The sequence below is a fragment of the Brachionichthys hirsutus genome, chromosome 12, assembly GCF_040956055.1.
Source record: "Brachionichthys hirsutus isolate HB-005 chromosome 12, CSIRO-AGI_Bhir_v1, whole genome shotgun sequence".
Taxonomy (NCBI): Eukaryota; Metazoa; Chordata; class Actinopteri; order Lophiiformes; family Brachionichthyidae; genus Brachionichthys; species Brachionichthys hirsutus.
The window spans coordinates 11,015,305-11,042,965 of record NC_090908.1 but is presented as its reverse complement, the minus strand read 5'-3'; the positions used below and the strand labels follow the sequence as shown (position 1 = coordinate 11,042,965).

General features: G+C 41.9%; 6 protein-coding genes across 6 annotated transcripts; all 6 read right to left on the bottom strand.

Moving 5' to 3' along the window:
• Positions 1–1,348: 1,348 nt before the first annotated feature.
• On the bottom strand, positions 1,349–2,515 carry LOC137902509 (trace amine-associated receptor 13c-like). The gene is made up of 2 exons (XM_068746596.1): positions 2,340–2,515; positions 1,349–2,165 (listed from the first exon to the last, which is right to left on the bottom strand). The coding sequence occupies exons 1-2, from the start codon at positions 2,513–2,515 to the stop codon at positions 1,349–1,351; spliced, it is 993 nt and encodes a 330-aa protein (XP_068602697.1).
• Positions 2,516–11,737: 9,222 nt separating this feature from the next.
• Positions 11,738–12,897, bottom strand: LOC137902508 (trace amine-associated receptor 13c-like). The gene is made up of 2 exons (XM_068746595.1): positions 12,722–12,897; positions 11,738–12,554 (listed from the first exon to the last, which is right to left on the bottom strand). Exons 1-2 carry the CDS (start codon positions 12,895–12,897, stop codon positions 11,738–11,740), a joined length of 993 nt encoding a protein of 330 aa, XP_068602696.1.
• A 1,906-nt stretch (positions 12,898–14,803) lies between these two features.
• LOC137902507 (trace amine-associated receptor 13c-like) lies at positions 14,804–17,091 on the bottom strand. Its single transcript, XM_068746594.1, has 4 exons — positions 16,916–17,091; positions 15,935–16,741; positions 15,305–15,336; positions 14,804–14,964 (listed from the first exon to the last, which is right to left on the bottom strand). The coding sequence occupies exons 1-4, from the start codon at positions 17,089–17,091 to the stop codon at positions 14,804–14,806; spliced, it is 1,176 nt and encodes a 391-aa protein (XP_068602695.1).
• A 1,980-nt stretch (positions 17,092–19,071) lies between these two features.
• Positions 19,072–20,235, bottom strand: LOC137902092 (trace amine-associated receptor 13c-like). Its single transcript, XM_068746148.1, has 2 exons — positions 20,063–20,235; positions 19,072–19,888 (listed from the first exon to the last, which is right to left on the bottom strand). The coding sequence occupies exons 1-2, from the start codon at positions 20,233–20,235 to the stop codon at positions 19,072–19,074; spliced, it is 990 nt and encodes a 329-aa protein (XP_068602249.1).
• A 1,509-nt stretch (positions 20,236–21,744) lies between these two features.
• LOC137902093 (trace amine-associated receptor 13c-like) lies at positions 21,745–22,908 on the bottom strand. Its single transcript, XM_068746149.1, has 2 exons — positions 22,736–22,908; positions 21,745–22,561 (listed from the first exon to the last, which is right to left on the bottom strand). The coding sequence occupies exons 1-2, from the start codon at positions 22,906–22,908 to the stop codon at positions 21,745–21,747; spliced, it is 990 nt and encodes a 329-aa protein (XP_068602250.1).
• A 2,503-nt stretch (positions 22,909–25,411) lies between these two features.
• LOC137902090 (trace amine-associated receptor 8a-like) lies at positions 25,412–26,490 on the bottom strand. The gene is made up of 2 exons (XM_068746146.1): positions 26,318–26,490; positions 25,412–26,228 (listed from the first exon to the last, which is right to left on the bottom strand). Exons 1-2 carry the CDS (start codon positions 26,488–26,490, stop codon positions 25,412–25,414), a joined length of 990 nt encoding a protein of 329 aa, XP_068602247.1.
• Positions 26,491–27,661: the final 1,171 nt, after the last annotated feature.

Here is a 27,661-nt window from a genome sequence, read left to right as displayed (position 1 = left end):
TGCGTCACCAATCTTTTAATGGAAAACCTTCCTGTAAGGTCATCAAAAAACTGTCAGATGATGTCCTCCAGAGGAAATCCCTTCTTCTCTCCTGGCAGGCGGCGCTGCAACCGGATAACGTGTCTGTCAGAGTAACAGATTAACTTGTTAAAATGGTAGAAATAGATTGGACCAGTTGGGAGCCATGCTGTATAAATAAACAGACACAAAACCAATGTTGAAAAGGTTAAATATAATTTATTTCTTCATAATGAATCTATCCTTGCTTACAGCCTTTGCACCCCACTCTATTAAAACAGCAGTCATTAAACCACTTCTCAAAAAACCAACAATAGTTTAAGTCACCAATGACCTTTTAATAGCATCTGATAATTGACTTATCTCCGTGCGTACTTCATTAGATCTCAGTGCAGCCTTTGACACAATAGATCATCAGATTCTGTTACAGAGGCTGGAACGTTTAGTTGGCATTAGAGGATCTGGATTGAACTGGTTTAGATCATATTTATCTGATAGATTTCAGTCTGTACGTCTTCATGATAAATCTTCTACATAGACAGAAGTTAAATATGGAGTTCCGCAGGGTTCGGTGCTTGGACCTATTTTATTCACGTTGTATATGCTTCCCTTAGGTAACATTATTAAGAAACAGAATACATTTCCACTGCTATGGAGATGACACAATTAAACGTGTCAGTTCAGCCAGACAACAAAGATCAGTTAGTTAGACTTCAGACATGCCTTAAGGACATTAACTCCTGGATGACCAAGAACTTCTTGCTATTAAATCTAAATAAAACTGAGGTACTGGTTCTTGGGCCAAAACATCTCAGAAATGTTTGGTCTCGGGTTGTAGTTGAAATGAATGACATCTCAGTGTCCACCAGCACCACTGTGAAGAATCTGGGGGTTATCTTTGATCAGGACCTGTCCTTTCAGTCCCAGATAAAGCATATTTCAAGAACTTTATTCATTCATCTTCACAATATTTCAAAAATCAGGCACCTTAACCTACAAGAATGCATCGAGATCAAGTGGCTCAGTCCCACCTACATGACTTTTAGGCATGTCTACCACTGCTGCCGACCAGACCTGCCAGACATACTGAGATCCAGAGCTCAGTTTCACTCTTCACATTAGTGTCAGTGGTTTACCTGTTCCCTTGTTATCAGAGCAACATGTCTGTAATCACAGACTTGCATATTATAGAGTTCCTGTTTTTCTGCTGAAAGTTCAGATAACTTGTGTTTCCTGTTGTGTTCATCTGAATGCTTACATTTGGTAAGTCATCATTGTTTGCGGTATATAAGTTATAATTAAATAAGAACATATTTGGACACCCCGAGTCCTACAGTATTCTGGTGTCACATGAATCACTCTGCAGAATCTTAAGTGTCACAATCAGTTTGATGGATTTTCTGAACCAGGGATAAAACAAGGCATAGATCAGAGGATTGAGAAAAGAGTTAAAACAGAACAGAGTTATGACGAAGACAGAAGATGTAGCATCGAGCATGGAGTACTGGCCAGACATCACAAAGCAAAAAAAAGGGCACACACATATCAGAAACACAACGACAACAACTCCAAGAGTAATGGCTGCTTTCAGCTCTGATTTCTTCGCAGTTACTTTCACAGAACGCTTGATGGTGACAGATGTAATGTGCGACCTCATGGCACGAGCCTGAGAAACAGCCACCACAAATACTCTCATGTACAGAACTATGATGACAGTGACAGGAATAATAAAGGATAGAATCGTATCAGCAAGTCCAGAAGCGTAATTAACATTCATTACACACTGACCAACGCAGGAATTAAACCTGCCTGGTTGTTCCAGATTATCTTTCAGGATCAGACAGTGAACAAGAACCGAAAACATCCAACACAGACAAACACAGACATTAATTTTTTTTATGGTAACTTTAGTAGAATAATGTAGAGGGTGACAAATAGCCACGTAGCGGTCAATAGATATGAGAACCATGATTCCTATTGAGGCAGATGTACTCACAGGGCCCACTGTAAAATACACATCACATATGATGTCACCTGAAAACCAGCAGCCATCAATGAGGTCAATTTGAAACAAAATGAATAGACCCACGATGCAATCTGAGACAGCCAGAGAGAGGAGGAGGAGGTTGGTGGAGGTGTGGAGCTGCCTGGAGAGAAAAGAGAGAAATAAAGTCATCATCATTTGTAGTATTATCATTCCAGCAGATTAAAATACAAAAGCATCATGACAGGAACATGAAAGTCTTCCTTCACATTCTGATATTCTACCATTTCATTCTGTGCAGAGACCAGTTTCAGAAACCAATGAAATATTTGCCTACTTGAAGTGTGAGATGGAGATGATGACCATCATGTTGAGAATCACAGTGACAGTACAGATGAAGGACAGTATGATATAAGTAAACAAGGATTCAAAGTAAGGAAGTATGACCTTCCTACAGGAGGAGTTGAGGAGCTGTGGAAAGCAAAGTTCATCTTCATCAAGAGAAGTCGTCATCAGGAAGAGAGAGACGAGAAGCTGCTAAACTCTGTCAGCCTTCTGCCTGAAGCTTTCTGTGCTGACTGATATATCTCTTCTTCCTCCACATCTCTCCTCCCTCTTTCCCTCCATTAACAGTTTATTTTCAGTAGCAGTAACGTAAGTACTGTCCTTTAATTGCGTCACCATTTTCTAAATGGAAAACCTTCCTGTGAGGTCATCAAAAAACTGTCAGATGATGTCCTCCAGAGGAAATCCCTTCTCCTCTCCTGGCTGGTGGTGCTGTAACCGGATAACCTGTCTGTCAGAGGAACTGAACAACAGATTAGCTTGTTAAAATGGTAGAAATAGATTGGACCAGTTGGGAGCCATGCTGTATAAATAAACAGACACAAAACCAATGTTGAAAAGGTTAAATATAATTTATTTCTTCATAATGAATCTATCCTTGCTTACAGCCTTTGCACCCCACTCTATTAAAACAGCAGTCATTAAACCACTTCTCAAAAAACCAACAATAGTTTAAGTGGAGTGTGGGCTGGTGACTGGAGAGGGGCCAGTCTGCCTCCGGAGCACTGCCGAGGTGCCCTTGAGCAAGGCACCATCCCCGCAAACGGCTCCAGGTGCGCCAACCATGGCGGCGCCTTCACCCTACTCCCTCTCCGTGTGCTAGGGCCCCTTGATGCATGTGTTAGTGTGTGGTTGTTTCAAGGGGCCCGTTGTTCTAGGGTGAAAATTCAATTTCATTGTGTGTGTCAGCAGATGATGACTAATAAAAGCATAAAAAAAAAGCATTTCAAGTCACCAATGACCTTTTCATAGCATCTGATAATGGACTTATCTCCGTGCTTATTTTATTAGATCTCAGTGCAGCCTTTGACGCAATAGATCATCAGATTCTGTTACAGAGGCTGGGACATTTAGTTGGCATTAGAGGATCTGCATTGAACTGGTTTAGATCATATTTATCTGATAGATTTCAGTCTGTACGTCTTCATGATAAATCTTCTACATAGACAGAAGTTAAATATGGAGTTCCGCAGGGTTCGGTGCTTGGACCTATTTTATTCATGCTGTATATGCTTCCCTTAGGTAACATTATTCAGAAACAGAATACATTTCCACTGCTATGTTGATGACATACAATTAAACGTGTCAGTTCAGCCAGACAACACAGATCAGTTAGTTAGACTTCAGACATGCCTTAAGGACATTAACTCCTGGATGACCAAGAACTTCTTGCTATTAAATCTAAATAAAACTGAGGTACTGGTTCTTGGGCCAAAACATCTCAGAAATGTTTGGTCTAGGGTTGTAGTTGAAATGAATGACATTTCAGTGTCCACCAGCACCACTGTGAAGAATCTGGGGGTTATCTTTGATCAGGACCTGTCCTTTCAGTCCCAGATAAAGCATATTTCAAGAACTTTATTCATTCATCTTCACAATATTTCAAAAATCAGGCACCTTAACCTACAAGAATGCATCGAGATCAAGTGGCTCAGTCCCACCTACATGACTTTTAGGCATGTCTACCACTGCTGCCAACCAGACCTGCCAGACACACTGAGATCCAGAGCTCAGTTTCACTCTTCACATTAGTGTCAGTGGTTTACCTGTTCCCTTGTTATCAGAGCAACATGTCTGTAATCACAGACTTGCATATTATAGAGTTCCTGTTTTTCTGCTGAAAGTTCAGATAACTTGTGTTTCCTGTTGTGTTCATCTGAATGCTTACATTTGGTAAGTCATCATTGTTTGCGGTATATAAGTTATAATTAAATAAGAACATATTTGGACACTGTGAAGTAGCTTAAACAGATCGTTCAATATATTGTGTATTTCTCAGAACATCTGTGTATAATCCTCTTTTAATGCTCAAACCCCCCCCTGTGTCAATTTCTCTTCTCCCGGGCGACTAACTGCTGAGGTGGGAGAAGGGAACACCTCGTGCTGTTCCAAGCTATCTGCCCAAGGCTGAAGTCCTTATCTGCAGCCTGAGTGGAGACAAAGCACTCCATTGTGTATTCCTGATCTTCAGTAGCCTATGTTTGTCAAATCATTCTTCGCCTGGTGCTTATCAATAACACACCAATCAGTAGAAGTTAGGACAGAGCCACTCTGTTCTTCTTGACCTTACTCACGATATCCATGTGTGTGCGTAATGCTTATAAAAACTGTGTGCTGACCAGGAGGAGGTGGAGTGCGTTGGTGAGCCGAACGCAGCTAACTACTCCGTCTCTCCATCCCTCCCGGCCGACAGCTGTCTTTAATAAATCTAATAATTACAGTTCTGCCTCGTTTCGTCTCTTCGGTGCAAGGCCTCTCTGGGTTTATTCATTTTAGACCCAACATTAATTGGTGCCGAAACCCGGGACCTGCATCTGGACGGGCGACCGCCGCTGGACTGAGGACGCCTAGAATCTGTCGACAGCGTCTCCCCATTGAAGGGGACGGGCCTCTCCCTCCAGCTCTGGCCGCCCGCCCGGACAACGGGTCCCAAGAACCAGGCCTGCACCGAGACTACAGGTATTGCTGTTATTAATACGTAACATTTTTTCAACTATACTTAAAAACAGAAAAGTGAAGTTAAAGCAGGAAGTGTTGTGAGACTGTGCACAAATAAAAACGTCGGGACGTTTAAGGAAAAAAGGCCGGGGGCCTATATGTAAGTCCATGGCTACTAAATAAATAATCCGGGGGATTATTAAATAATCCAGACGTTTAAGGAATTACAAGGTCTTATTAGGAGTAATTCAATATAATTAATACTTTTAAGTATAAATTAACGGGATCAAACGTCTGGGTACGAGTAAATTAACGGGATCGGTAAATAAGTATTGTATTTGCTGGGATTATGTCCACACATTTCCAGTGGATCAGTGAATGGATATTGTATTTACCAGGTTCATGTCCACACACTTCCAATGCAAACAAATGGTAAATTAAGGGACCGGTCTTTAAAAAATCAAACCGTATTTGCAAAAACGTGCTTTTATTGTTTATGTATGAATGGCGGTGCACCAGAATGAATGTATAACGATATTTGTGTTGGACTCGCTTAGGAGTTAAACAGCTGTGTTGTGTTGTGTGGGGGTGAGTTGGAGCTGATAAGGGCGCGGCCCTGGGAGATCATATGCTCGCTTGGGACGTGGTCCTTGAATAGTGCTTGTGTGGAGGTGATTTGGTGTGAGAATGAGAAGTGAACAAGCTGCAGACCGAAGAGAAAATGACGGAAAAAAGGAAGCGATTGGAGCCGGACCAAGAAACACTCCCATAGACGAAGAAGAGGACGTGATTGGAGCAGGGGCAAGCGGAGGAGGAGCCTAAAAAACCACTCCCATAGCTGACTCCATCTGCCCCACCTACTCAAGAAAACTGTAAGTTGAAGCCACGTCACCCCGGTCCTAGACCTATCAGTACTGTTCGGACACACCTCATTCATCGATCCCCCAATTAGATATCTCGAGTTAAGTCCCCTTCATGCAAAACTAACAAACTAACAAACCTCAGTGATCAATCGTCTTCCAGAAAGAATTAAATTGTCAAAAAGAACCATCATAGTGATAGCTATCCATTGAGCCAATCACAGTGATTGATGAGGACAATACAAAACACACTAAACTGTCTTTTGTATATGTCCCAGCCTGTCCAGAAAATCTTTTAGGCCGAGACCTAATAAACATTTTCTTAACGGGTACTATTGTGCAGCACTATATATATATAAGAAATAAATAAGGTATACAGATCTGTTTGTTGTTGCTAAAGTATATTAGTAATAATAATATGATGATAAAAAATAATAATAATAATAATAATTAAGTACAGATCTGATTGTTTGTGTTAAAGTCTAGACTTCAAAACTGTGTGCATGTGTCTGTGAATGAATGTTTCATGTGGATGAACGGAATGAGTCAAAGTTGTAACAGTAAAGCAGCCTGCAGCCTCATGGGATCGCTGCACGGCTGGACGGTCTGGAACCTCACGGTGTCAACGCAAGACCGTCACTGGGGAAGACTTTGTGAACTCATTTATGAAGGTTAGTGGTGATCAGACTGGAGGGTCTAAAACGATGTGCAACTCTGTGTTAGGACGCCGAGCGAGAAGCCGGAGCAAACAAAGGTTTGCTCTAGAAGATTGCATCTCGGGAGTTGCACTTCGCCCCATTAGGGGGATTCTCTCTGAGTTACGTCACGTGTGGAATTCTATATAGCAGGAAAGGTATTTAAGATAGAATAAGTAAACGCTGAAGAATAAATAACCTTTCTACTAAACCAAAATTAGAAAAGAGGAATTTACCCATCTGCACCTCCACTCGGGAGGGGCATAAATAAAAAAGTAGCGCCCCACCGTTGTTGTCCGCCCACGTAACCAAAGTCAAACCCAGACTAAATGCAAGAGAGAGAGGTGTTTAGACAAAAAGAATGAGCTCCGTCTCCAAAACAAAACCTTTAACACAGAAATCAGCCACTGGCTGATGAAGCATTCTGTCACCTTGCTAAACTTAACTCTGTCTGAATTTATTACATGGGGAAAACATGAAGAGAGTCTAATGATATGTTTTTGATGGTAAAGAGGAAGTGTTTTAGCGAGACAGAGAGGTCGGGTGGCAGAGGAGGGGGTGGAAGGAAGATGGGATTCAGCATGACTACATATGAGAGAGAAAGTAGGTAATCATAGAGGGATGGACAGATAGGAAAAAAATAAGAACTCTAATCTTTTTAAAAAAAAGTACATAAACCGCCGGGTCAGTGATAGCAATGACATCATCAAATAGGACATTCACGTCTGCCTAAATCTGTCTACATATGGGCAGCGATATTGAGCCGTGGGCGTTGCCACGCCTCAAGAGGGGGGATGGTGGCACAAATAGCTTTGTGCCATTACTCATCATTATAAAAAATTTTTTTATGTATGTATTCTGTTGGAAGCCATTGCTCCTGTGAGTGTTATGATTGTTATTCTCCTACTGTTTGCTTCCTGCGCTTTAACGTGTCTCAGATGTTACAATAGATGATAGCATGCTAGGCTCAGAGGTTCAAGTCGGTTGATGTAATATGGTATAATATTATCTGATAAACGTGACAAATGTCTGAAAAGTGGGAGGCAGAAAGCCGATTCAGAAATGTTAAGTCAATATGCAGAAACTAATTGTTTTCCTTTGCTCCACAAACTGCTCCACTGTGCTGGAGTTTGGCCCCGCGGGTCACTCTGTTCCAGCCACTGAGGGCTGGGTGCCTCCTCCCACCGTCCGCGACCAGAAGAAATCACCATCACCATCAGACCAGAGTTCATCGTCCACCTCAGGGTGCACTCCACTGAGGGTCCAATGCCCCCCCCACCAGCCCACACTGCTCACTCGAGCATGATAGGTGGGGCTAACAACAGACTGACCGATTGAATGCACCACGTCAAACATGCCAAGAAGAAGAAAGAAGAAGAAAGAAGAAGAAAAAGACTTTCCTCCAAAGAGCATGCAACGCTCGATGTCTCAAGGCAGCGTGCCTCCCGTGAGAGGACGTCCCGTGGGAGACATCGTCACGAATGAGAAAGAGAACATGCTCTCATCCCGCGGAGGAACGATGACCAGACGGATGCATCAATTGTGAACAGAGGGGACGCTGGATGAGGGAGTGACCGGAACCACTGAGGGACGGAGACCAGATAACGGGTGATCAGCAGCGGTGTCGTGGATGGGGGGGGGCGGGGGGCCCTCCTTCTCTGTGGCTGGCTCAGATTGACTGACTGACGGATCGCCCTCCGGACCATGTGAGATGCAAACACACAAACACAAACACGGTCAACTGATGTTTAAACTTAATGATGCAAAGAGATATGACCTCAAACAGCAACAATACACATGGAAAGTTTGCTAGGGTTCAGTTATTGATGAATGGGAGTTATGTTTTATGGTTAGTTGATTCTGATGCGGTGACACACAAGCCTCTATCTAGGCCTGTTAAAGGGACACAGACTATTGAGGATACATGTTTTAGATTATCACAGAGTTTTTGATTTCTTATTTATGTTCTGATAATTTTTGCTTGGTCAAGATTTCATGACGCCTTCTTTGAAATGACTCTTCTTTTGTGATTCCAATGGCGTTGCCATTCCGCGCATGCGCCATGATGTATTTGTCAAAACTTTCTTCACTGGCAAGAAATCTGGATTTGGGAGCCCGCGCTGGGCGCCCTTGAGGATGATTGGTCCGCCCCTGACGAGAGAATGGCGTCTCCCATTCTGAAGGATCTCAAAGCACCGTCTTTGTTTGATGTTTATTATTTCCTGGTTGTTCATCCTTTCTCAATTTCACAAGTGCATTAATTGGTTACTTTTACTTTTGCACAGAGAAGAGATTCAGTTGACTCATGGGTTTGACCATGTGTCAAAGGGGAGGAGATGTTGCTATTCTCAGGCTCATTGGTTCAAAAAATATATATATATACACAAAAATATGATTTTGATGTGTTTAATTTTGATTGCATGACATAATGTTGGACGGACGCATCCAATGACTTTTCCATTGACTTTTCCATTAACTTGCTCGTCTACCTCAGAGACGTTGTCAGCATCTGATGATGGACTTGGTGGAACGCTCACCTTGCTTTCGAATTTGGTTGAAGCACAAAGAAACAAAGTGCTTCAGCGATGGAGAAGATGATTTTCTCTGACAATGGTTCAATAATGATTCGTGTGTTGCTAACAAAATACTTTCAGAACTCAGTGACAGACTCAAGTTGGAAATGAAGACACACTGCAGTTACCAGACGCATTCTGGTGGCGCTGCAGAATGAAACAACCCCACACTCTGAAAGCCAGATGAACGAAATTATCCTGGATTAAATGTTTACCTTCTAACCCTAACCCACAGCATAATCTGTCGTCAACAAGTGAGGTGGTGGTTGGACGACCTCCAGACACTGGACTGGTTCCTTTGGCCAAGCACACTGTGTGATGATGCACTGACCCAATACTGCATGATAAATGTGACGCAGGTACTGAGAGACCAAAGAGAGGTCGTGTCGTCTAGCAGCAGCGGCAGAAGCCGCAGATGCACCTGCCCGAACATCGGACCCAGAGACTTTGTGCGGGTAAAGAACACCCAACGAGTCCTGGGAACACCAACGGTGGCGGGATTCCTTCCGAGTTCAGCTGATGACCCACACGGCTGAAAAGGTCGCCGAAGGAGCAACTGGGATGCACGCCACCCACTGCAGGTGCTACCACAGTGTCCGGTGCAACGTGTGAGTAACCCTCGCACTCAAAAGATCACACCTCCGATCCCGAGCGACACTGCGCAGATTCAGAACCTCGCTGGATGACAAGTAACATTGTTAGAAAACATTTTTAGCTGCTCCAGCAGTGCGTGCTAGTAACCACTTGCTGTAGGCCATAGATGAACGCCACCATAGTCTAATAGAAGAACCTGTCAGTCGACTCCTCAACACACACTCCTGACCGAAGAAGCTGTGCCAGAAGAAAAGGGTGATTGGTGAATAAAAACGCATCACTCCACCGACCCCTCAACACACACTCCTGATCAAAGAAAAGAGTGATTGGTGAATGAAAACGCATCACTCCACCGTGCACCAACCTCAGACTGTCGCTACCCCTCGGGGTCCCTTTGATTTGAGTTCCCTTGTGAAGCGGGTGATCTCAGCTTTTGTAGTGTGGCGGAACAAGCTAAAGCAGTCTCACCTACCGTACGGGGCAACCAGCCCTATATGCCACACCCTTCGCCTACATGAATGCCTTGAATGCTGTAAATGAAACCTTTTCTCCAGTCAAAGTTCTGACTCACAAACGCTTTGTTACCTTTGAAGAACATGATCCGATCTTGGGTAGCAATGTCCCCTTCCAACACAGGTATTGGTCTACGGGAACCCGAGTTACGCATGCTCTCTTCCCGAACATAGGGGTAGGAAAACTTGGCCTTCGGCTTGAAACCATAGATTACAGATTCCAATGTTTCGTCAATGCTTCCATTATCATGAGCGAAGCTCAGAATAATGTTATTACGGCCACCCGTCTTATGGCCCTACAAACAAGGATGGCTGTTGATTTGGCCTTAGCCCCACAAGGAGGTGTTTGTGCTATGATTGGTGAACACTGTTGCACATATATTCCCGATGAGAACCAAACTATTGTAGACGTAATGCACACCATGAAAAACCTAAGGGACACTATGTCACGGGAGGACAAAGTTGAAGAAGGCTGGTTAGACTGGCTGTTTTCAGGGTCATGGTATCAGGTTCTCCTTAAAATATTAGGCCCTTTCATTGCCATAGTATTGATTTTTTTATTCCTCTGTGTTTTCTGTTCATGTTGTGTAATCCCCATGTCCAAGAGGTTAATCTCACGAATGTTTGTTGCCCAGATGTATCAGTATAATCTCATTCAAGTGGATGACTATGATGCTGTTGTGCCTGACGTACACGCAGACACTGATGTTTAACCGTCTCTGTCTTTTCCTTAATACTTCAGATTTGGTCCATTGTCAGACCATGAGGTTCTTGCTACCAAGCGGTAGAGGAGATGTGGAATTTTTCCCTATTGGAGGTTTTCGCCACATCCTGATGATGGGCAAACTGTTGTTGATTTGTTAATGAAGTGTTTACGGAAAGCCATTTGGTGTTGTGTTCACGGATGTCTTCCAAATCCACAACAGGGGGGAAATGTGAAGTAGCTTAAACAGATCGTTCAATATATTGTGTATTTCTCAGAACATCTGTGTATAATCCTCTTTTAATGCTCAAACCCCCCCCTGTGTCAATTTCTCTTCTCCCGGGCGACTAACTGCTGAGGTGGGAGAAGGGAACACCTCGTGCTGTTCCAAGCTATCTGCCCAAGGCTGAAGTCCTTATCTGCAGCCTGAGTGGAGACAAAGCACTCCATTGTGTATTCCTGATCTTCAGTAGCCTATGTTTGTCAAATCATTCTTCGCCTGGTGCTTATCAATAACACACCAATCAGTAGAAGTTAGGACAGAGCCACTCTGTTCTTCTTGACCTTACTCACGATATCCATGTGTGTGCGTAATGCTTATAAAAACTGTGTGCTGACCAGGAGGAGGTGGAGTGCGTTGGTGAGCCGAACGCAGCTAACTACTCCGTCTCTCCATCCCTCCCGGCCGACAGCTGTCTTTAATAAATCTAATAATTACAGTTCTGCCTCGTTTCGTCTCTTCGGTGCAAGGCCTCTCTGGGTTTATTCATTTTAGACCCAACAACACCCCGAGTCCTACAGTATTCTGGTGTCACATGAATCATTCTGCAGAATCTTAAGTGTCACAATGAGTTTGATGGACTTTCTGAACCAGGGATAAAACAAGGCATAGATCAGAGGATTCAGACAAGAGTTAAAACAGAACAGAGTTATGACGAAGACAGAAGATGTAGCATCGAGCATGGAGCCGTGGCCAGACATCACAAAACAAAAATAAGGACACACACATATCAGAAACACAACGACAACAACTCCAAGAGTAATGGCTGCTTTCAGCTCTGATCTCTTAGCAGTTACTTTCACTGAACGCTTGATGGTGACAGATGTAACGTGAGACCTCATGGCACGAGCCTGAGACACAGCCACCACAAATACTCTCATATAAAGAACTACAATGACAGTGACAGGAATAATAAAGGCTAAAATCGTATCAGCAAGTACAGAAGCATAATCTAGAGTAATTACACACTGACCAACACATGAGTTAAACCCGCCTGGTTTCTCCAGGTTGTTCATCAGAAACGGACAGTGAACAAGAACAGAAAACATCCAACACAGACAAACACAGACATTAATTCTTTTTATGGTAACTTTAGTAGAATAATGTAGAGGGTGACAGATAGCCACGTAGCGGTCAATAGATATAAGAACCATGGTTTCTATTGAGGCACATGTACTCACATTGCCCAATGTAAAATACACAGCACATATGATGTCACCTGAAAACCAGCAACCATCAATGAGGTCAATTTGAAACACAATGAATAGACCCACGATGCAATCTGAGACAGCCAGAGAGAGGAGGAGGAGGTTGGTGGAGGTGTGGAGCTGCCTGGAGAGAAAAGAGAGAAATAAAGTCATCATCATTTGTAGTATTTTCATTCCAGCAGATTAAAACACAAAAGCATCATGATAGGAACATGAAAGTCTTCCTTCACATTCTGATATTCTACCATTTCATTCTGTGCAGTTTCAGAAATCGATGAAATATTTGCCTACTTGAAGTGTGAGATGGAGATGATGACCATCATGTTGAGAATCACAGTAACAATACAGATGAAGGACAGTATGATATAAGTAAACAAGGATTCATAGTAAGGAAGTATGACCTTCCTACAGGAGGAGTTGAGGAGCTGTGGAAAGCAAAGTTCATCTTCATCAAGAGAAGTCGTCATCAGGAAGAGACGAGAAGCTGCTAAACTCTGTCAGCCTTCTGCCTGAAGCTTTCTGTGCTGACTGATATATCTCTTCTTCCTCCACATCTCTCCTCCCTCTTTCCCTCCATTAACCGTTTATTTTCAGGAGCAATAACTTAAGTCCTTTCCTTTAATTACGTTACCATTTTTTCAAAATGGAAAACCTTCCTGTGAGGTTTTACTTCATCAAAAAAAGGTAGAAATAGATTGGACCAGTTGGGAGTCATGCTGTGCTAAACAAACAGACATAAATCCAATGTTGAAAAGGTCAAATAAGAATTGTTCTTCATAGGCCAATCTTCAAATGGGGCAGTTAGAAAACTCATCCAGGCAGACAGAGCTCAATACAATTGAAGGGAATCAAAAATGGCAGATTTCCTCCTTTGCTTGCTTGGGCTCCTTCAATCTGGATCGTCAGTGTGTCTCCAAGAGATCCACTTGATCATCCCTGTCGCTTTGCTGAGAGCCTTTTGTTGTGCACCTGCAAATACTTGATATTGACTTCCTGCCTGCCGTCTCTGCATCCTTGGGTTCCATATATCATGAATTTCATAAATCTCAGTCAGTCTCAAATCAGTATTGAACTGGTGGCTCTCTCTATTCCAGTAGCATATATCACCAAACAAGAGGAGTTTGCCCAAAGAAGACTGGAGACGTGAGAGGCATCAGTGTATATTTTATAGTGCATGTATCCAAAAGAGATTCTGACTGACCGGGCACCTTGCTCACGTCTCATACAATGAGGGAACTTAGCAGTTTATTGGGCCCAGAATCTATTCAGACCAGCATGCATCCACAGACTAATGGTCTAATGGGGCATCTGGATAAGACTTTACAGGACAAGTTTATTCGCAATTTCAAATAAAATTGCAAATACAAATATCCATGTGCTACTTGCATTTTGGGAGGTTTCCCAATTTTATCTTTTGTTCGGTAGGAAACCAGGACCTGGTAGGATCTGGTTCAAGAAAGCTGGCAAGCTCCAGTGAAAATGTAATTCAATCTGTCCTAAGCCCAAACCTCCACATACTCGGGCATTGTCCTTGGAGGATTTGTTCCAGGCTCCGGAATGCCAACAGCAACTGAATAACAGATGGGCGTGGCTGAGACAATTTACACTGGAAGATAAGGTGCTCGTATTTCCTTCAACATTCAGCTCTAGGTTGCTCAAGTGGAAAGGCTAGGCCAGGGGCCTCCCCAGCCTAGTTTGGTCCGTGGGAGTATGTCATTCTGTGCAGTTAATAATAATAACAACAATAATATGTTACATCACTCAGATTTTGCCAAATACAGTGGGTATAAGAATATGACAAATATGTGTGGCTTGTTTAAAGATGCTCTGTATTAGACTCTAAATATATATATCATTTAAAATACTTCTCTCTATTGTCAAAGATTAACTCATCAAATGTAAAGCATGAAATCTGACTTTCACTCCTCACAGCGTTTGCGTCATGTGTTGAGTTAGATTCTGCACTTGTCTGATGTCATCATGACGACTGACACTGATCGCAGACCATTAACTAGATTCTTTGTCAGCTTAAAACAAATATATGTCTTTCAAAGTCGTGCTGTGTTCAGCTGGCAGCATATTGTAAATACACTTTATTACAAATCCAAACAGATCCGATCACAATGCTTTTGCATGCTGCAACAAACGGAGCTTTTCTTTACCTGATATGTCTGGGCATGAATCTCATTTTAATACCAGGTGTTAATGATGGCTAATTATGCTTAACAAAACATCTCAAGGTTATATATATATATATTGCATATTATAATAGGTGAACCGATGTCTATCACTAAAACATTGTGCTTGTATACACATTTTAAATGCTTGTAATATTAGATTAATTTCTTTATGAACCACATTCTCTCTCTCTCTCTACAGGATGTTGGTGTTACATGAATTAGTCTGCAGAATCTTAAGGGTAAAAATCAGTTTGATGGATTTCCTGAACCAGGGATAGAACAAGGCATAGATCAGAGGATTCAGACAAGAGTTAAAATAGACCAGGGTTATGATGAAGGAAAATAATGAAACATCTCAGAAATGTTTGTTCTCGTGATGTAGTTGAAATAAATGACATCTCCGTGTCCACCAGCACCACTGTCAAGAATCTGGAGATTATCTTTGATCAGGCCCTGTCCTTTCAGTCCCAGATAAAGCATATTTACCCTCGCCGAAGGAGAGGCGAGGGTATTGCAATTGGGTCCGTTTGTCTGTCTGTCTGTCTGTCTGTCTCTCTGTCCGAGCGCATAACTCAAAAACTAGTAACCCAATCGACTTGAAATTTTTACACAAGCAAGCTTCTGTCCGTGGCTCGGTCCTCCCCGAGTATGGCGTTGATCCGGATCTGGATCCAGATTCTAGAATTATTTCTACATCTGGAATTGTGCCTGTGCTGTAAACTGTCACTTTAAGAGGGAGGGTCACGAATGTCATGATGGGAAAAAGAGTTCAGAAGGTGTCTTGTAGTACGTTCCGGAGCAGCAAGCTAGAGCAGCTTTGGCCCCTCTGATCCGGAACCCCTGTTTACTGTCTCACAAAGACCCAATAGTCTTTTGGAGGCGAGGGTCTGCAATCTCTGATTGTCGTTTTCTAGTTCAAGGACTACATTCATTCACCTTTGCAATATTTCAAAAATCAGGCACCTTAACCCAAAAGAATGCAGAAAAGGTTATCCATGCATCAAGATTAAGTGACACTCACCTACATGACTTTTAGGCATGTCTACCACTGCTGCCAAGCAGACCTGCCAGACACACTGAGATCCAGAGCTCAGTTTCAGTCTTCACATTAGTGTCAGTGGTTTACCTGTTCCCTTGTTATCAGAGCAACATGTCTGTAATCACAGAGTTGCATATTATAGAGTTCCTGTTTTTCTGCTGAAAGTTCAGATAACTTGTGTGTCCCGTTGTGTTCATCTGAATGCTTACATTTGGTAAGTAATCATTGTTTGCTGTATATAAGTTATAATTAAATAAGAACATATTTGGACACCCCGGGTCCTACAGTATTCTGGTGTCACATGAATCACTCTGCAGAATCTTAAGTGTCACAATCAGTTTGATGGATTTTCTGAACCAGGGATAAAACAAGGCATAGATCAGAGGATTGAGACAAGAGTTAAAACAGAACAGAGTTAAGACAGAAGATGTAGCATGGAGCATGGAGCCGTGGCCAGACATCACAAAACAAAAAAAAGGGCACACACATATCAGAAACACAACGACAACGACTCCAAGAGTAATGGCTGCTTTCAGCTCTGATCTCTTAGCAGTTACTTTCACAGAACGCTTGATGGTGACAGATGTAATGTGAGACCTCATGGCACGAGCCTGAGACACAGCAACCATAAATACTCTCATATAGAGAATTACAATGACAGTGACAGGAATAATAAAAGATAGAATTGTATCAGCAAGTCCAGAAGCATAATCTAGAATAATTACACACTGACCAACACAGGAGTTAAACCCGCCTGGTTTCTCCAGGCTATCTTTCAGAAACAGACAGTGAACAAGAATAGAAAAAATCCAACAGAGACAAATACAGACATTAATTATTTTTATGGTAACTTTAGTAGAATAATGTAGAGGTTGACAAATAGCCACGTAGCGGTCAATAGATATGAGAACCATGGTCCCTATTGAGGCAGATGTAGTAACATGGCCCAGAACTGAATATACAACACACACGATGTCACCTGAAAACCAGCAGCTATCAATGAGGTCAATTTGAAACAAAATGAATAGACCCACGATGCAATCTGAGACAGCCAGAGAGAGGAGGAGGAGGTTGGTGGAGGTGTGGAGCTGCCTGGAGAGAAAAGAGAGAAATAAAGTCATCATCATTTGTAGTATTATCATTCCAGCAGATTAAAACACAAAAGCATCATGACAGGAACATGAAAGTCTTCCTTCACATTCTGATATTCCACCATTTCATTCTGTGCAGAGACCAGTTTCAGAAACCGATGAAATATTTACCTACTTGAAGTGTGAGATGGAGATGATGACCATCATGTTGAGAAACACAGTAACAATAGAGATGAAGGACAGTATGATATAAGTAAACAAGGATTCAAAGTAAGGAAGTATGACCTTCCTACAGGAGGAGTTGAGGAGCTGTGGAAAGCAAAGTTCATCTTCATCAAGAGAAGTCGTCATCAGGAAGAGAGAGACGAGAAGCTGCTAAACTCTGTCAGCCTTCTGGCTGAAGCTCTCTGTGCTGACTGATATATCTCTTCTTCCTCCACATCTCTCCTCCCTCTTTCCCTCCATTGATGACAGTTTATTTTCAGTAGCAATAACTTAAGTCCTGTCCTTTAATTACGTCACCATTTTTTCAAAATGGAAAACCTTCCTGTGAGGTTTTACTTCATCAAAAAAAGGTAGAAATAGATTGGACCAGTTGGGAGTCATGCTGTGCTAAACAAACAGACATAAAACCAATGTTGAAAAGGTCAAATAAGAATTGTTCTTCATAGGCCAATCTTCAAATTGGGCGGTTAGAAAACTCATCCAGGCAGACAGAGCTCAATACAATTAAAGGGAATGAAAAATGGCACATTTCCTCCTTTGCTTGCTTGGGCTCCTTCAATCTGGATCGTCAGTGTGTCTCCAAGAGATCCACTTGATCATCCCTGTCGCTTTGCTGAGAGCCTTTTGTTGTGCACCAACCAACAAAGACTTTATATTGACTTCCTGCCTGCCGTCTCTGCATCCTTGGGTTCCATATATCATGAATTTCATAAATCTCAGTCAGTCTCAAATCAGTATTGAACTGGTGGCTCTCTCTATTCCAGTAGCATATATCACCAAACAAGAGGAGTTTGCCCAAAGAAGACTGGAGACGTGAGAGGCATCAGTGTATATTTTATAGTGCATGTATCCAAAAGAGATTCTGACTGACCGGGCACCTTGCTCACGTCTCATACAATGAGGGAACTTAGCAGTTTATTGGGCCCAGAATCTATTCAGACCAGCATGCATCCACAGACTAATGGTCTAATGGGGGCATCTGGATAAGGCTTTGCAGGACAAGTTTATTCTCAACATCAAATAAAATTGCAATTACAAATATCCATGTGCTACTTGCATTTTGGGAGGTTTCCTAATTGTATCTTTTGTTCGGTAGGAAACCAGGAACGGGTAGGACCTGGTTCAAGAAGGCTGGCAAGCTCCAGTGAAAATGTAATTCAATCTGTCCTGAGCCCAAACCTCCACATACTCGGGCATTGTCCTTGGAGGATTTGTTCCAGGCTCAGGAATGCCAACAGCAACTGAATAACAGATGGGCGTGGCTGAGACAATTTACACTGGAAGATAAGGTGCTCGTATTTCCTTCAACATTCAGCTCTAGGTTGCTCAAGTGGAAAGGCTAGGCCAGGGGCCTCCCCAGCCTAGTTTGTTCAGTGGGAGTATGGCTGGGGCATAATTTTGGGCTTGGTATCAGGTGAGAGAGGGTAGTGTGTATTATTTTACACTGCATTCATCACTCACTATTTGATATTAAATAAAGATTGCTGTCGAAAAGTCATAATTGCTGTGCATCACAGAGAGAATTACGGTTCCAAGAGAGGGTAGTCTTCCTCTGTCTCTCATTTTGATTTTGGAGACTTTACGGGACCCAAGAAAATCTGTGTCCTGGGAATGCAATACAAATACAAGAGTGAAGTGACTGTTATGCTATGAAGTAATGGAAGTATTGAAAGAGTTAAACAGTGCCTTGTGTAGCTTCGTTGTGCTGGTGATTAGGTATATAGTTCTGTCTGGGCGACAAAAAAGTAAATGGTAGACTCATGGCCAAACCAAAGAAATGTGCAATTGTGGTAGCTCTGTAGTGGGGATATGTTCCGACAAGATTTGGACAGGCTTGACTCATTCAGAGAGTCAATGACAACATTTATAATGTCAGTCATTGTTCGAGTTATGCAATTTATTTTCACAACACATTGAAACATGAAACCAACAAGACAGACAGACAAAAAGTGAGAAATAGACAGTGTTCTGAGGAAAACATGCAGTGGATTTATTTGTGCTTGTTGTTCTCCCACTTTCATCCAACCATGACTACCAGAGTTATCACAAAACACCAGATACGTGAAAGACTCGAGAGGATAGTCTCCTTTATGTCATATTCTCTTTCTACAGGATGTTGGTGTCACGTGAATATGCCTGGAGAATCTTGAGGGTAACGATAATTTTGATGGACTTTCTGAACCAGGGATAAAACAAGGCATAAATCAGAGGATTGAGACAAGAGTTAAAACAGAACAGAGTTATGACGAAGCCAGAAGATGTAGCATCGAGCATGGAGCCCTGGCCAGACATCACAATGCAAAAAAAAGGGCACACACATATCAGAAACACAACGACAACAACTCCAAGAGTAATGGCTGCTTTCAGCTCTGATCTCTTAGCAGTTACTTTCACAGAACGCTTGATGGTGACAGATGTAATGTGAGACCTCATGGCACGAGCCTGAGACACAGCAACCACAAATACTCTCATATAAAGAACTACAATGACAGTGACAGGAATAATAAAGGATAGAATCGTATCAGCAAGTCCAGAAGCATAATTAACATGAATGACACACTGACCAACACAGGAGTTAAACCTGCCTGGTTTCTCCAGATTATCTTTCAGAATCAGACAGTGAAAAAGAACAGAAAACATCCAACACAGACAAACACAAACATTAATTCTTTTTATGGTAACTTTAGTAGAATAATGTAGAGGGTGACAAATAGCCACATAGCGATCAATAGATATGAGAACCATGGTTCCTACTGAGGCAGATGTACTCACAGATCCCATTGTAAATTCCATAACACATATGATGTGACCTAAAAACCAGCAGCCATCAATGAGGTCAATTTGAAACAAAATGAATAGACCCACAATGCAATCTGAAACAGCCAGAGAGAGGAGGAGGAGGTTGGTGGAGGTGTGGAGCTGCCTGGAGAGAAAAGAGAGAAAGAAAGTCATCATCATTTGTAGTATTATCATTCCAGCAGATTAAAACACAAAAGCATCATGACAGGAACATAAAAGTCTTCCTTCACATTCTGATATTCTACCATTTCATTCTGTGCAGAGACCAGTTTCAGAAACCGATGAAATATTTGCCTACTTGAAGTGTGAGATGGAGATGATGACCATCATGTTGAGAATCACAGTAACGATAGAGATGGAGGACAGTATGATATAAGTAAACAAGGATTCAAAGTAAGGAAGTATGACCTTCCTACAGGAGGAGTTGAGGAGCTGTGGAAAGCAAAGTTCATCTTCATCAAGAGAAGTCATCATCAGGAAGAGAGAGACGAGAAGCTGCTAAACTCTGTCAGCCTTCTGCCTGAAGCTTTCTGTGCTGACTGATATATCTCTTCTTCCTCCACATCTCTCCTCCCTCTTTCCCTCCATTAACAGTTTATTTTCAGTAGCAGTAACGTAAGTACTGTCCTTTAATTGCGTCACCAATCTTTTAATGGAAAACCTTCCTGTAAGGTCATCAAAAAACTGTCAGATGATGTCCTCCAGAGGAAATCCCTTCTCCTCTCCTGGCAGGCGGCGCTGCAACCAGATAACGTGTCTGTCAGAGTAACAGATTAACTTGTTAAAATGGTAGAAATAGATTGGACCAGTTGGGAGCCATGCTGTATAAATAAACAGACACAAAACCAATGTTGAAAAGGTTAAATATAATTTATTTATTCATAATGAATCTATCCTTACTTACAGCCTTTGCACCCCACTCTATTAAAACAGCAGTCATTAAACCACTTCTCAAAAAACCAACAATAGTTTAAGTCACCAATAACCTTTTAATAGCATCTGATAATTGACTTATCTCCGTGCGTACTTCATTAGATCTCAGTGCAGCCTTTGACACAATAGATCATCAGATTCTGTTACAGAGGCTGGGACATTTAGTTGGCATTAGAGGATCTGCATTGAACTGGTTTAGATCATATTTATCTGATAGATTTCAGTCTGTACATGTTCATGATAAATCTTCTACATAGACAGAAGTTAAATATGGAGTTCCGCAGGGTTCGGTGCTTGGACCTATTTTATTCATGCTGTATATGCTTCCCTTAGGTAACATTATTAAGAAACAGAATACATTTCCACTGCTATGGAGATGACACAATTAAACGTGTCAGTTCAGCCAGACAACACAGATCAGTTAGTTAGACTTCAGACATGCCTTAAGGACATTAACTCCTGGATGACCAAGAACTTCCTGTTATTAAATCTAAATAAAACTGAGGTACTGGTTCTTGGGCCAAAACATCTCAGAAATGTTTGGTCTCGGGTTGTAGTTGAAATGAATGACATCTCAGTGTCCACCAGCACCACTGTGAAGAATCTGGGGGTTATCTTTGATCAGGACCTGTCTTTTCAATCCCAGATAAAGCATATTTCAAGAACTTTATTCATTCATCTTCACAATATTTCAAAAATCAGGCACCTTAACCTACAAGAATGCATCGAGATCAAGTGGCTCAGTCCCACCTACATGACTTTTAGGCATGTCGACCACTGCTGCCAACCAGACCTGCCAGACACACTGAGATCCAGAGCTCAGTTTCACTCTTCACATTAGTGTCAGTGGTTTACCTGTTCCCTTGTTATCAGAGCAACATGTCTGTAATCACAGACTTGCATATTATAGAGTTCCTCTTTTTCTGCTGAAAGTTCAGATAACTTGTGTGTCCTGTTGTGTTCATCTGAATTCTTACATTTGGTAAGTCATCATTGTTTGTTGTATATAAGTTAGAATTAAATAAGAACATATTTGGACACCCTGTCCTACAGTATTCTGGTGTCACATGAATCATTCTGCAGAATCTTAAGTGTCACAATCAGCTTGATGGATTTTCTGAACCAGGGATAAAACAAGGCATAAATCAGAGGATTCAGACAAGAGTTAAAACAGAACAGAGTTATGACGAAGACAGAAGATGTAGCATCGAGCATGGAGCCCTGGCCAGACATCACAAAACAAAAATAAGGACACACACATATCAGAAACACAACGACAACAACTCCAAGAGTGATGGCTGCTTTCAGCTCTGATTTCTTCGCAGTTACTTTCACAGAACGCTTGATGGTGACATATGTAATGTGAGACCTCATGGCACGAGCCTGAGACACAGCAACCATAAATACTCTCATATAAAGAACTACAATGACAGTGACAGGAATAATAAAGGCTAAAATCGTATCAGCAAGTCCAGAAGCATAATCTAGAATAATTACACACTGACCAACACAGGAGTTAAACCTGCCTGGTTTCTCCAGGTTATCCTTCAGCAACAGACAGGGAACAAGAACAGAAAACATCCAACACAGACAAACACAGACATTAATTCTTTTTATGGTAACTTTAGTAGAATAATGTAGAGGGTGACAAATAGCCACGTAGCGGTCAATAGATATAAGAACCATGGTTTCTATTGAGGCAGATGTAGTAACATGGCCCAATGTAAAATACACAGCACATATGATGTCACCTGAAAACCAGCAACCATCAATGAGGTCAATTTGAAACAAAATGAATAGACCCACGATGCAATCTGAGACAGCCAGAGAGAGGAGGAGGAGGTTGGTGGAGGTGTGGAGCTGCCTGGAGAGAAAAGAGAGAAATAAAGTCATCATTATTTGTAGTATTATCATTCCAGCAGATTAAAACACAAAAGCATCATGACAGGAACATGAAAGTCTTCCTTCACATTCTGATATTCTACCATTTCATTCTGTGCAGAGACCAGTTTCAGAAACCGATGAAATATTTACCTACTTGAAGTGTGAGATGGAGATGATGACCATCATGTTGAGAAACACAGTAACAATAGAGATGAAGGACAGTGTGATATAAGTAAACAAGGATTCATAGTAAGGAAGTATGACCTTCCTACAGGAGGAGTTGAGGAGCTGTGGAAAGCAAAGTTCATCTTCATCAAGAGAAGTCATCATCAGGAAGAGAGAGACGAGAAGCTGCTAAACTCTGTCAGCCTTCTGCCTGAAGCTTTCTGTGCTGACTGATATATCTCTTCTTCCTCCACATCTCTCCTCCCTCTTTCCCTGCATTGATGACAGTTTATTTTCAGTAGCAGTAACTTAAGTCCTGTCCTTTAATTACGTCACCATTTTTTAAAATGGAAAACCTTCCTGTGAGGTTTTACTTCATCAAAAAAGGTAGAAATAGATTGGACCAGTTGGGAGTCATGCTGTGCTAAACAAACAGACATAAAACCAATGTTGAAAAGGTCAAATAAGAATTGTTCTTCATAGGCCAATCTTCAAATGGGGCGGTTAGAAAACTCATCCAGGCAGACAGAGCTCAATACAATTGAAGGGAATGAAAAATGGCAGATTTCCTCCTTTGCTTGCTTGGGCTCTTTCAATCTGGATCGTCAGTGTGTCTCCAAGAGATCCACTTGATCATCCCTGTCGCTTTGCTGAGAGCCTATTGTTGTGCACCAGCAAAGACTTTATATTGACTTCCTGCCTGCCGTCTCTGCATCCTTGGGTTCCATATATCATGAATTTCATAAATCTCAGTCAGTCTCAAATCAGTATTGAACTGGTGGCTCTCTCTATTCCAGTAGCATATATCACCAAACAAGAGGAGTTTGCCCAAAGAAGACTGGAGACGTGAGAGGCATCAGTGTATATTTTATAGTGCATATATCCAAAAGAGATTCTGACTGACCGGGCACCTTGCTCACGTCTCATACAATGAGGGAACTTAGCAGTTTATTGGGCCCAGAATCTATTCAGACCAGCATGCATCCACAGACTAATGGTCTAATGGGGCATCTGGATAAGGCTTTGCAGGACAAGTTTATTCTCAATGTCAAATAAAATTGCAATTACAAATATCCATGTGCTACTTGCATTTTGGGAGGTTTCCTAATTGTATCTCTTGTTCGGTAGGAAACCAGGAACGGGTAGGACCTGGTTCAAGAAAGCTGGCAAGCTCCAGTGAAAATGTAATTCAATCTGTCCTGAGCCCAAACCTCCACATACTCGGGCATTGTCCTTGGAGGATTTGTTCCAGGCTCAGGAATGCCAACAGCAACTGAATAACAGATGGGCGTGGCTGAGACAATTTACACTGGAAGATAAGGTGCTCGTATTTCCTTCAATATTCAGCTCTAGGTTGCTCAAGTGGAAAGGCTAGGCCAGGGGCCTCCCCAGCCTAGTTTGGTCCATGGGAGTATGGCTGGGGCATAATTTTGGGTTTAGTTTCAGGTGAGAAAGGGTAGTGTGTATTATTTTACACTGCATTCATCACTCACTATTTGATATTAGATAAAGATTGTTGTGGAAAAGTCATAATTGCGTCCAGGGTGTACCCTGCCTCTCGCCCTTAGCAAGCTGGGATAGGCTAGAGCAGGGGTCACCAAACTACTGGCCGGCCGCCTGAACAATACCAGAAACCCCAAATTTTTTATTATTATTTTCCTTTCCATACAACACGAGTAGCCAGTGGGGGGATCAATAATGGTATTCGGTGCATTTAAGAGGGGTCATTAATTCGATCTTTTGTTTCCTAAAAATAATATTGACCTGCAAAGAGGAAAAAGCAGTAGAAAATGAATGAGTGTTTAAACTCATTTGAAGTTGGCATGTTTGGTTTAGGCCTTTACATGAAGATGCTTTTCAGTATGTTATTTTAAAATGACTAAACCATATTTTTCTGCATGTTGAGACTGCAAGGACTTGTCCTTTTTGAACTTTAATAATCAATGACTTTGACATGGACTACATCATTAGCGTTGATAAAAGAAAATATAATTCTGTGCAGTTAATAATAATAACAACAATAATATGAGGTTACATCACTCAGATTTTGCCAAATACAGTGGGTATAAGAATATGACAAATATGTGTGGCTTGTTTAAAGATGCTCTGTATTTTTATTAGACTCTAAATATATATATTATTTAAAATACTTCTCCCTATTGTCAAAGATTAACTCATCAAATGTAAAGCATGAAATCTGACTTTCACTCCTCACAGCGTTTGCGTCATGTGTTGAGTTAGATTCTGCACATGTCTGATGTCATCATGATGACTGACACTGATCGCAGACCATTAACTAGATTCTTTGTCAGCTTAAAACAAATATATGTCTTTCAAAGTCGTGCTGTGTTCAGCTGGCAGCATATTATAAATACACTTTATTACAAATCCAAACAGATCCGATCACAATGCTTTTGCATGCTGCAATAAATGGAGCTTTTCTTTACCTGATATGTCTGGGCATGAATCTCATTTTAATACCAGGTGTTAATGCTGGCTAATTATGCTTAATAAAACATCTCAAGGTTATATATATATATATATAACATATTATAATAGGTGAACCGATGTCCATCACTAAAACCAAACATTGTGCTTGTATACACATTTTAAATGCTTGTAATATTAGATTCATTTCTTTATAAACCACATTCTCTCTCTCTCTCTACAGGATGTTGGTGTTACATGAATTAGTCTGCAGAATCTTAAGGGTAAAAATCAGTTTGATGGATTTCCTGAACCAGGGATAGAACAAGGCATAGATCAGAGGATTCAGACAAGATTTAAAATAGAACAGGGTTATGATGAAGGAAAATAATGAAGTATCGATGATGGTGTCCTGGCCAGGAATCACAAAACAAAAATAAGGGCACACACATATCAGAAACACAACGACAACGACTCCAAGAGTAATGGCTGCTTTCATCTCTGATTTTTTAGCAGTTACTTTCACTGAACGCTTGATGGTGACAGATGTAACGTGAGACCTCATGGCATGAGCCTGAGACACAACCACCATAAATACTCTCATATAAAGAACCACAATTACAGTGACAGGAATAATAAAGGATAGAAACAGATCAGCAAGTCCAGAAGCATAATCAATAAGAAGTATACACTGCCCAATGCAGGTGTTAAAACGGCCTGGTTGTTTAAGATTGTCCTTAAACCGCACAGTGTGAAATATTAAAGAGAGCATCCAACACAGACAAATAGATATTTTAAGTTTTGTCTCAGTGATTGTGGTAGAATAATGTAGAGGGTCACAAATAGCCACATAGCGGTCGACAGATATGAGCACCATGGTCCCTATTGAGGCAGAGGTAAAAGTGTAGTCAACAACATAATAAGTCGCACACAAGATGTCACTGAAAATCCAACAGCCGTTAATGAGGACAATTTGAAGCAAGACGAGGAGGCCCACGATGCAATCGGAGACAGCAAGAGAGAGGAGGAGGAGGTTGGTGGGGGTGTGGAGCTGCCTGGAGAGGAAAAGAGTGCAATAAACAAATCGTCATATATATGGCACCAATAGCAACAAATGACAAACACCAAAAAATAAATCACATACTTAAAGTGTGAGATGGAGATGATGACCACGAGGTTCAGGGTAGTGGTGAGCAGAGAGATGGAGGAAAACGTAACATAAATGAGCATGGATGCAAAGTAAGGACGAGAGGTCTTCCTGCATGATCCGTTGAAGAGATGTGGAAAGCAGAGTTCAGTTCCCGCCAGAGATGCCATCATCAATGCGAGGGACACGTGAGATGGTGCTTTGCACTGGACGCTTTTTATCAGTCTCATCCCTGTCCTAGTCCCTCCTCCTATTTTCAATGTCCTCATTCTCCTTGCTCAAAAGCATATGCCCCCCACCACCCCACCCCAAAGAAAGAAAATAAAATAAAATGCTAATTTTGTCATAATCCTCCAGCCCTGCCATTTTGGTAAGGGAAATACAGAGATTCCTTTTTCAATAAAAATAAATAAATAAAATGGAATTCAATATATTAATTGTTCTTTGGGCATTTTGACCTTAAATACAGCACTGAGTGGCAGTTCGTTCTTCATTCATTTATTATGATGTTAGTTCACCCTTTGCAGCTGTAACAGCTTCAACTCTTCTAGGAATGTGTTTTTTTTTTGGGGGGGGGGATTTTTGCCAATTCTTCTTATCATTTGTGAGGCCGGACACTGAAGTTGGATGAGAAGGACCGGCTCGCTAATCTTCCCAGAGGTGTTCCATCGGGTTGAAGTCAGGGACTCTGTGCGGGCCAATCAGGTTGCTCATCCGTCTTTATGGAACTTGCTTTGTGCACTGATGCGCAGTGATGGAGAAGCATGATCCCCCACTCCAGAGAACACTTCTCCACTGTTCTAGAGTCCGTGCTTTACATCACTTCATCCGATGCTACTAAAACTACAAAAGTAAATAGCTGATCCAGCTTGTTTGAATGCCCGTATGCACCCCAAATAACGGCTGGGCATGCTCTGTCAAGTCAGTGTCCAGGGCCCACCGCACCAGTGTAAGGCCTTACAATCAATGTGAGGATTCCATCCCAGCACCGAAAAGCAGTCGGAGTACCGTTGGCTATTAAAACAACAAACTGACTTTGGGCTTGCGACAGGGCACACCCCGAAAGTGTCGTCCGTTTATCACAGGGTGGACACATGAAGACATGCTCTTTTGATTGCAACGTATCGCTACCCGTAGAAACGTTAATAAAGTTCAGCCACAAAGTGCTCAATCTTGAAGGGATTTCAGTCTAAATGAGGCGGGATCTGTCCACCGTGCCTCCGTATCTCTTTGGCTCGATCCCCTCCCAGGAGACTCTGGATGCGTGGAAGTAGAGACGAGTTATAGCAGCTGCAACGAGAAGTTTGATCCCAGAGCTGGCAGAGCTCTGCAGGCAGTCAT

Excerpts from the sequence above, each read along its gene's own strand:
- LOC137902509 (XM_068746596.1), bottom strand. The coding sequence starts at position 2,515 with ATGACGACTTCTCTTGATGAAGATGAACTTTGCTTTCCACAGCTCCTC. Across the intron at positions 2,166-2,339 it reads ATCTCCATCTCACACTTCAA|GCAGCTCCACACCTCCACCA; the intron begins GTAGGCAAATAT and ends TTTTCTCTCCAG.
- LOC137902092 (XM_068746148.1), bottom strand. The coding sequence starts at position 20,235 with ATGACTTCTCTTGATGAAGATGAACTTTGCTTTCCACAGCTCCTCAAC. Across the intron at positions 19,889-20,062 it reads ATCTCCATCTCACACTTCAA|GCAGCTCCACACCTCCACCA; the intron begins GTAGGCAAATAT and ends TTTTCTCTCCAG.
- LOC137902093 (XM_068746149.1), bottom strand. The coding sequence starts at position 22,908 with ATGACTTCTCTTGATGAAGATGAACTTTGCTTTCCACAGCTCCTCAAC. Across the intron at positions 22,562-22,735 it reads ATCTCCATCTCACACTTCAA|GCAGCTCCACACCTCCACCA; the intron begins GTAGGTAAATAT and ends TTTTCTCTCCAG.
- LOC137902090 (XM_068746146.1), bottom strand. The coding sequence starts at position 26,490 with ATGGCATCTCTGGCGGGAACTGAACTCTGCTTTCCACATCTCTTCAAC. Across the intron at positions 26,229-26,317 it reads ATCTCCATCTCACACTTTAA|GCAGCTCCACACCCCCACCA; the intron begins GTATGTGATTTA and ends TTTCCTCTCCAG.
- LOC137902507 (XM_068746594.1), bottom strand. The coding sequence starts at position 17,091 with ATGACGACTTCTCTTGATGAAGATGAACTTTGCTTTCCACAGCTCCTC. Across the intron at positions 15,337-15,934 it reads TCATGTGACACCAGAATACT|TGACAGTTTACAGCACAGGC; the intron begins GTAGGACCCGGG and ends TCCCTCTTAAAG. Across the intron at positions 14,965-15,304 it reads GCACAGGCACAATTCCAGAT|ATGTTTCATTATTTTCCTTC; the intron begins GTAGAAATAATT and ends AACATTTCTGAG.
- LOC137902508 (XM_068746595.1), bottom strand. The coding sequence starts at position 12,897 with ATGACGACTTCTCTTGATGAAGATGAACTTTGCTTTCCACAGCTCCTC. Across the intron at positions 12,555-12,721 it reads ATCTCCATCTCACACTTCAA|GCAGCTCCACACCTCCACCA; the intron begins GTAGGCAAATAT and ends TTTTCTCTCCAG.